This window comes from Gavia stellata, chromosome 1 (genome assembly GCF_030936135.1).
Source record: "Gavia stellata isolate bGavSte3 chromosome 1, bGavSte3.hap2, whole genome shotgun sequence".
In the NCBI taxonomy this organism is placed as follows: Eukaryota; Metazoa; Chordata; class Aves; order Gaviiformes; family Gaviidae; genus Gavia; species Gavia stellata.
The window spans coordinates 1,663,119-1,672,513 of record NC_082594.1 but is presented as its reverse complement, the minus strand read 5'-3'; the positions used below and the strand labels follow the sequence as shown (position 1 = coordinate 1,672,513).

General features: G+C 44.6%; 1 protein-coding gene across 2 annotated transcripts in view; it reads right to left on the bottom strand.

Moving 5' to 3' along the window:
* Positions 1-1,243: 1,243 nt before the first annotated feature.
* The window catches only part of POLD3 (DNA polymerase delta 3, accessory subunit), a 28,592-nt gene continuing 20,440 nt past the window's right edge, over positions 1,244-9,395 (bottom strand). The window contains exons 10-12 of one of the 2 annotated variants that reach the window (XM_059819741.1): positions 7,070-7,167; positions 6,125-6,206; positions 1,244-2,511 (exon numbers count right to left, since the gene is read on the bottom strand). In XM_059819741.1, the coding sequence (XP_059675724.1) occupies positions 2,306-2,511; positions 6,125-6,206; positions 7,070-7,167 (386 nt within the window). In that variant the 3' untranslated portion in view covers positions 1,244-2,305. The remainder of the gene's footprint in view (positions 2,512-6,124; positions 6,207-7,069; positions 7,168-9,395) is intronic. The other variant, XM_059819749.1, reaches the window with a different exon arrangement.

Below are 9,395 nucleotides of genomic sequence, written 5' to 3'. Positions count from 1 at the left end.
TGGAGCAGCGAGCTCCAGCTAGACCACGGTGGAGGTGAGGTGCAAGAGCAGCGGGACACCATGTCCTGTCAACATTTGCCATAGAAGTAAGACTCAAGGGGTCAATTCAATACAGATCCTGGTAGTTTGAGGTGTTCTCACCCACATTTCAGATGCTCTAAAATACTTCCAGCCCTGGTTCCGATGGAAGAACTCTTTACCGCACTTCACCAGTGATATTTTTCCACGCAGTCAAATGTCACAGCAACCACTGGAAATCAGGATGTAGCACATCCTTTAATAAATATCAAGGACAAAAGAAAAAAATCTGCATTTAATGGGGTTTGTTACTTATCATTACTTTTCAAAATACACCCCTGATCCTACCAAGAAAAACAGAAACACTACAGCAGTATTTTTTTTTTTGAACACGTAAATTTGCTTCATGAAAGTCAGACCAAGGTTGTTCATTCTTTGCCCACGGACCTCTCCTGCCCACATCACTCAAACATACCTTGAGAGCATGAAACCTCTTTCAGCCTGTACCACAAGCTCCATGTTTGGGTGCCTGTGATACCATGCCAAGTCTGCCTTCCCATACCCATCTTTCCATTATTTTTCCTACATGTCTCTGATTCAAAAAGACCGGAGTTTAAGTTCTTAACGCTTACAGGGAGCTATGTGGGGAGGGTGCTGAGCTATGAGATTATCCCTGAATACCCGTGATAGCAGCGATCCATGTCCGCACCCAGCCAGGACACAAGCATGGCCACAAATCCAGAGACACCGCTGGTTTTGAGTAGATCCTCTCACATCTGCTGAGGGTGCAAGCTGCCTAGGGTGACGTGACTTCAATCAAGTCAACTGTTGGTCACTGTTAGGTGCTTGTTCAAATTTCTCGAGTCACCAACCCAATCTCCTGGTCAGAAGGATTGTGGAAATACGCTCGGTTGGCCCTTTTACTGGCCACGGGTCGCAATACTTTCAGCTGGGTGCCTGAAGACATTTCTTCCCTGGTTCACACTCTTCATCTACCTTTCTGCCACCCACAAACACTTTATAAACCAATACATAGATACATATCCATATGTACACTGACCTAACAACCACTTATGACATCAGCTGCCCGTTTGGGAGCCCTCACCAGGCCAAACTTCAGAAATGCTCAGCACCCTTCCTCTGGAAAACCTGGCCTTTTAGATATCTATCTGTCAAATTTAGCACCAGAAAACCCGAAGGTATACAAAACAACAACTCGTTTCTGATTAACAGGACTGCAGTGCTTTATTCATCTCCAATAAGTGGTTGCTCAGGACCTTTTGCTGTGGCACGCTTCCTTCAGCGGGCAGATGATGAGATGTCCTAGAAAACAACTCTTCTGTTGCCTGGTTTATGCCTGTAAAAAAAACTTCAGGCAAACCAAAGCCTACAAACCCAAAAAGCCGCGTGCAATTCTTCACAGACAGCAGGTACCTGAGTGGTGTTATCAGAAGTGCCCTCTAAACACCCTCCCCTTTGACTCATTAACTTTCAAGGTTAAAGACTCAGTTGCTTTCCCAATAACGGCGAAGCCTTCTCCCAATTACACTGGAGCCAATTGTGTGGGAAGCCTCAAAGATGTTTTTGCAAAGACAGAGCACCAGCAGTGTCCCGGTCTATAATTAGGCATCTGAGCAATTTACAGAGGATATGTTCAAGGAAGAAAAGAGTAAGAGAATTTTATATGCACTGCTTTGTCCAAAAAAAAGATTATGAAAGGCAGAGTAAAAACTATTTACCAGTCTTAGGGGAAAAATTAAGTTCTTTTCATTCAGTTAAAGCTGAAGCAGATGTTCAATATTTGTGTGTATGCCTGAAGACCTGCTACATTACAGCTTCTAACCAACGTGAACATCTAGATCAACCTGGAGAGCTGGGGGTGTAAAAAGAGGGGAAAAAAGATGCCACAACTCAACTCATAATTTAGTCCATCTACCACGCGTGGAACAGGCCTTCAGCACTGAACAGGTGAAAGGCCATATTAAAAAAAAATAAAATTTCATGTGAATAGATTAAGTCTTTCAAGAGTTCCTTTAGATTCTGCTTCTAGCTGGCGATTCCCATTCTGCTTAGTAAAGGCGATTGAAATTATTGCAGTAACAAATAAAAAACCCCACTTTTCTTCAATACAAAAATCTAGTCCAGAGGGCTTACTTACACAGTAAGCAAGATATCTTACGTAACTGAAGATTGCATGTTGTTCTCCTCCAGCGCAGCAGCTTTTAGAAAGCCACGCAAAAAGAGCAACACTCTCAAGCTGCCAAGAGGACCGGGAGAAAGACCTGGTTCATTTCTTCTGAAAAAAACCCATGATGGAGACCTGTTTGTTGGCTCTGTTGGCAGTAGCTGCCCCTTTCTTCGGGTTCTTCCTTTCTTCCTTTGGTTCTTTCTTCGTAGGCAGCGCAGGCTGTTTGTGTGCAGCTGGTGGCTTGGACTGGGCAAAGTCATCCTCGCTATCTGTACAGGATTCACTCTCGTAAACCTTCTCAGTCACTGGTTAAAAGAAAAGAAGAACAGATGATGACGGTTAAGCTGGCGTACCAAAGAGCAGAGACCTCCCCACCGCAGCCTTCCCACTGCGTTTCTGGAAATGAACATTTTGGGTTCAAGGAGTACATGCCAGATACAGGAATTAAGTCCATTGCTCAAGGTCATGCAGTAGATCCAGATGACTGGACAGGCTTTCCATACACCTAGTCAAACTGCCTCCCCTCTTTCTTAAGTGTAAGATGGCAGGTGAATGACTCGGGAGCTTTAATGTCATTCAGCTCTTTCAAAATTGCTCAGTGTCACCACCCTCGAGAGGACAGTTCCCTCTCCAAACCTGTGCAAGTGTTGCCCACTTCTAGAAACAAGGCCCAACTGCGCTGAAGACCATCATCTTGCAGAGGTCAGCAAGCAGCTACCAGAAAGTGGTACGAGATACTGAACAAGGTCAGAATCCATAGTTTAGCATTAGATGATGGAACATCTATTTTACGATTAAAACCCACCATTCTGACTTGGTCTGATTTCCACGGGGGCCAAAGCAATCAGATTGTCCTGAAATCCAGACAAGACAACCGAGACAGACCCAGCCCTCCCTCACCAGCACCACGTACATCAGACAGTCGTGGAAAAATGAAGCAAACGTAGTGCGTCTCAGAAATGAGAGAAGGAGCAAAAAACCTTGGGGGCAGCTTCTTTCTATACAGGTGGGCAAGCAGGGCAGAAATAAAGAAATCCCTTAAAAAACCAGAACCAAATCCGTGACTGAAATCAGGGACTATGACTGAATGGGATTGCCAGCTCACTACTGTCAGCATCCGGTGATGGAAAGCTAAGGGATATAAAACAATGCTCACGGAAATTAAACTGGAGTCAGCTCTGCTGATGAAAGCCATCATTAGATACTAGTAAATGTTGTTATATCAGCTTTCCCAGCAGTGCTCTGGTATTCTTCTAGTAAGCCATTTTTCTTCAGCAACTGTATTCTTTTAAACAGATGTCCTAACTTCCCTTCTTCTGGGAAACTGGCTTTCGCTTGTATTAATGCATCAAATTAAATAAGGTTTTCTACGTAACCAGAGACTGGGAAGAGGAATGGTATGAAATTCTGCTCCGCAGTGCTAGCGGATGCTCAAACAGAGACTGTAAACCCAAGCTAACCTCCCTTCGGAGGCAACGGGCTTTTCAGTGAGCAGCTTTAACAGACCAGTGGCCACCTACTGAGCTTTAAAAAGTTATCGCGTTGTCACCCCTGTCAGTAATCACTGGTAACTCCGAAAGCGTGCACTTAATCCCCTCCAACTGCAAGATAACACAGCTTAGATCAACTTTCTTTTACCAAGATCTCAGCTGAACTTAAAAATTCTGTATTTGCGGCAGCTACAGGCACACAGATAAATAGTTACTGATGTTCAGCTCAGAGCCAGGCTCGCTAAATCACAGTAACTCAAATTATGTGAGCTCTAACTTTAACCAGCGCCGTAAGATGAATTTACCTACGATGTACACATATGTATTCCAATATACAAGTCTCTGTGCATCCTTTCAAGCTTTAGAACATGCAAGGTAGAAATGCATTAGCTTAAACCTCTGTAATTCCCCTTTGCTATAGACTAAGAGCAGGCACTCGACTGAGTCCCAGTTGATGCACGGTAACATGCCTTGTGCTTAACTCCACAGAGACTTCAATTGCTTAATTTCCCTCAGGGCTAATCCCTAAATTAGTTTTGCTTTTTGACACCAATTCCTTGGTATTGCAGCTATTGTGAAAATGATCACTTAAAATCATGGAGAAATATAAAGTACAGCCTAATCCTAATGTCAGGATTTGATGTCTCTATAATCTAGTCCTTGTTTAATAAAAAAACACCAAAAAAACCACCAGACAGCAGGGAGAGGGGAAAAAAGCCCCTATATTTCAAAGAATAACAACAATTTACATTAGCCTGGGAGATTTGCAAGTTATTTAGCCTTCAAATGATTAGGCCTGTGCATGGAAAGTGTAGGGAAGGGAGGGGAGGAGAGAAACTGGACAATAACCAGACAGCAAGTTCTGTGCAACAGACTGGTAGGTTTTCAGTATGGAACGCAGCATCTCCTCCCTACCCAGTTCCTCAGTATCTCAGCTCCATCCCTCCCTCCTTCCTAGAGGATCTGTCTCCCAAAGGCACAACAGGGGCTTGCATTTCTCTTTTCACAAAATGGTAGTGGATATGACCTGTAAAACCAAAGGTCTGGATTTCACAAGAGACTATTAAACCCTTTGGGGGTGAGGAGAAGAGAAAGAAAGTCAATCTTCCCTGCCCTAGTACGTTTGGAAAAGGCTGAACAGAACGAGAAGAGCACTCTTCGCTGGAAGCTGAACCCGGAACAGTCATTACTGCGAGCTCTGGATGCAGACCTCGTTCAACTCAACTCCCCAGCTAACACTTTTTTGTTCCGTTTTCCTTCCAAGTGTTTTAATGGTTCTATCTGGGATGGGAGAGCAAAACACCCCATAACACAACTAGCCAAAGCAGTCAATAACTTTGTGCAAATCCAATTCTTTGACAAAAATCCAGTACTTGAGATTTCAGTTACTAGCGTAGCCAGTTGCTGAGTGCTAGCTTTATATTTCTTTAAAGGAGACACACAAAGTTAATAGGAAACATAAGATACAACTATACAGACAGGTGCAAACAGACACAAGCTGACTCACGTCCAGGCAACTCCAAATCTGGGCCAAGCAAGCCTGTATCTATCTACGACAAACCTGTACAACGGCAACAGATCTTCTCCTAGAACTGGCTGAGCTCCCTTGACATCTACTCAGATCAGCAATGCTGGAGAATGTTAAGCATCCCATACAATTGAGCTGACAACAGCACTACAAAAACACGTTCCACCCTCTCAAATTTTAAAAAACTTAAAAAAAATGAAAAAGATTCTGAACTCCTGCAGCTCTACTTCAATGTCAGGACACAGAGGAGGAAACAAGTACAGTGGCATTAGACAGCTTTCTCCAGGTCACAGGAGGAAGCAGTGTCCAGTCAGGCTGGAATTCAAAGCCTCTGCCTCTCAGTACTTCTGTAAAGACTTTCCCTCCTGAAAGCAGAGCCATCCTTATCAGAAACAGAAACCCTCTCAAGGATTTAAGCCCCAACTTATTCCTTGTTTATTTGGGATACTTAGAAGTTTATATTAACATATAATCAAGCTCTGCTGCACAGCTCTGGATTTATCCCTAAAAGAAAAAAAAAACACAAACCCAAACTTCTCCCACCCAGAATTTATCCCAAAACCCAGAACTCTCTGTGCAACATCTTTAAAAGTTTGTATCTTTGGAGAGGAGAGCAAATGAAGGAGGTGCTCATGCTGGCAGGAGGGAAGGGAGAAGAACTGTAAGAAAATCTTTGAATAATCAAAAAAGAATAAGAATTCAGCCCCAGCTCCATGACTCCCTGCCCAGGCCTTCACCAAAAGGGCAGTTACCTCCATCGGGGAGCATGAGGTTGAAGTGGAATAACAAAGTGGTTTTGTGAACCTCTTTCTAAGCCTGGGAGAGACTGGCCTGTAAAAATCTTCAGCACATCTTCAATAGAGTTAGTTCCACTGAGGTGTAGGAGACAGCTAGTCTTACCCATGCAGCCTTCTTCTTCGTCAATAAACATTTTGGATTTCAGCACACGCTTCCGCTTCCTCTTCCTCCCTCCAGCTGAAACCTGAAGAACATTGCAGTATTGTGAGAAATCAAGAGTTAAGGCCCTGTGCACATACACAGGTCATAAAAGCGTCAGCCCCGGGAGTGAAATCTACTCTCTCTAATGAGGCTGAGCATGATTTGATAACTAATTCCATCCCTTCCCAGGATATCCCAGTCTCATTTTTGCTAATGCCACAATTCTCCCCATCCTACCGGGACAAATTTCAGAGAGACAAAAGAGAACTTAAAATGAGACCGCAAGCTTTCCCGTCTGCCAGCACAGAGGGCAGGTTCCTCTTCAGGGGCATGTGACATTTTGATATGCATTTAGTTATGTGAGAAGGTGGCACCAGGGTTGTCCCATCATACCTCTGAGGTATGAGAATGAGGAAATAACAAGGTGTGCAAGACATCAGAACTCCTGCTGTGACAAACAGCTGCACTTCCAGTAAAACTACATGTATTTTCTCAGCTCAGAGGTTGACTTCTTGCCAATCGCAGCCCACCTCCATTACGCAGCAGCTTCCCTGCCATACAAGGTTGAATACCAAGAGTCTCTGGTTTCATTTCTGGCCCTGCCCTGACTCCTGAAGCCAAGATTCAGAGGGAAGAGCGTTCAAATATGAGCCACAACTCAGAACCATCAGGAGGGAAAAAGAGAGGAAGAAAGCAGAAAACTGTGCTATGTCAACAGAAAAGTTACAATTTAAATAATGGTCTAGAAAATGAACGAACTAGTGAACATGGTGGATGCTTCCAAGCAGGATGGCGTGATGGACCCGACAGGCAAACAGGACCTCTCCCCTACCATCTGAAAAGTGGTTGGGCAATCCCCATTGAGTCAGATTAAAACAGAAGTTAATCACCCTCATATGCTCTTACCTCCACGGATGCAGGCTCCAGTTCAGTTTTCAGAGCAGGTACAGGAGGTGGAGATGGAGCTTTCTCTTCCTCAGGTGTGGGAGACAGTGGGACATCTGCTAAGAAGAAAAACATCTTAATAGCACACGGGTATAATGCCCCCTTGCAGCTACCCTTTTGTCTCAGATCACTTCATTTAACTCTGAGCAATTGCTTGTAACCTGTATTTAGATCAAGGTTTACAAGTTCTCACTCAGATTTGTTTAATTCAAGTCAGGACAAATTGTTCAGAGCGGTCTGCCTCCAGCCAGACAGCCTACCCTGTGCGCTAAGGTGATACACACCGCAGTTCCCAAAGGAAGGAGGGTGCAGGGTGGGATAGGATGGCAGAAGTACATTTGCAATTTTTGGTAAGCCAAAATCAGTTCCACCAAATGAAACTTTGAAAACAGGCACAGAAACTGGCATGTTTTAGCCATATATTTCACTTGCTCATTAAAAAGAAGGACTGTAATTTGTTTAAAAATTGAAAGAGTCAGGGTTTAAGACTACGTATTCCCAAAACACTGGATGACCCTACTTTCTCTACCTCTTCCCCACTAGTAAAAAGTCATTGCTTCACAGGTGGTGCTACACATCCCAAACAATCAATGCTATTAGCTTGAAACTACCTTAGTCCAAGAATTAAGTGCAATGTATCATTACTCACCCTGGAAGATTAAGGGACACCCCAACCTTTCATTTGAAGAAACAAACAAAAAAAAAAACCAAACCACCCCAAAAACCTAAGCCCATCCTCTCATCTGTCATCATCCATGTTCTCCTCTGGTTGCAAGGATGGAGATAGTGGAATCCCTTCAATGCCAAAACTGACTGAAACGGTCAAGGCCACCTTCACGAATTCGTACAGAGCAAAACCAGCTCTGGAGCCTCTACCAGGGCCTTAGCAAGGCTAGCAGGGCTTATAGACATGAGAGAAAGCCAGGGTCACTCTTCTGTGGGGCTGGCAGAAGGACAGAGCCGTGATGGCAAAGAAAAAAAACAGTGCAGGGCAAGAGGGGAGGGAGCAGCACCTTGCACCACACAGCAGGCACCGTGACTAATTTAAATGGCTTTAAGGAATCCTCTCCAAGTGAGAAACGCGGCCATGCAAGTCCTCAAATGTGGGGGAGAGCGAGGAATGTGGGGGAAGAAACTCCTCATCTGACCTATTGCTTAATAATAACAACGATGCCGCTGGACAGGAGCACAGAGTGCCTGCTTGGCTTCTGCTCCCAGCTCTGCTGGCTGTAGCACTGCATTCATCCTGTCATTGTAACACGAATTCTGGATCTGTAGCTGTCCCAACCGACTAGGTCAGTGTTAAGAGTTATGACTGTGCCAGGCATACGGCCAGCTGACCTTCATAGGTTAAGAAGGGCTCGAGTGAAACAGTGGTTGGCTGCCAAGGCTAAATAATAAATTACATTCTTCAAACAAGGACTCAGCCTCCTAACTACTTCAGTAAGCGAGGCACAGAAATGCAAACAGAGTGGGATAACATGACTCGGTATTTCACCTTGCTCCAAAGAGCTGGGTCTGGCAGCTGTGCAAAGATAAAAACCAAACAACAGATCTACTCTAAGGTGCTAACTGCTGGGGCAGCCAGGACCGCAGCCGAGGAGCTGCAGGGAACTCAAAATTCTCAATATTTATCATAGTCTCACAGCAACTGCAGGCTGAAGCACCCATATGCTGCACAGCACCAAACCTGCTTCACAGACTACCCAGGCTGGCCACAGCAATTTGAAAATATTTTTAGGAGAGCATAGGCTAAGAGGGCTGAAAATCAGCCTGGTGAAGAACTGCCACCTCTGCCGTGCTCAAGCAGAGGCTGCTGAAGGTATTTTCAGTGTGTCACCTCCACTATGCTTGTCTGGGGAGAATCTGGGCTTTTCTTCAGCCTCCTTCAAATGAGTTCCTCCAGCTTTTGGCAGGCAGAAGGCACCTTCTCCCGATGTCAGAGTGTTTCGGACTACCATTAAGCTGCGTTTCTATTACTTTATTATCCTCTTCTAGCCAACACAGCCCTCTGACATGTGATAACTCCTGAGTCAACCTCTAGCTGCTGCCCACAGTTTACTCAACAGCAACAGCTGCATGAAATGGATACAAGTTGGGCAATTGGATGTACCAAAGATGTAAATCCTGGCTTTGTTCGGTTTGCTCTGACCCTGCCTGAAAAAACTGTGAGAAGTTTTAGTGCTTCTGCTGCGGCTCTCCGAAACCGATAGAGTTTGTAGGTTCCAGTGCCACTGAAATCACCCTCCAAAGTGGCTGTAAAACACTTGTCAACACTGCGAAACAC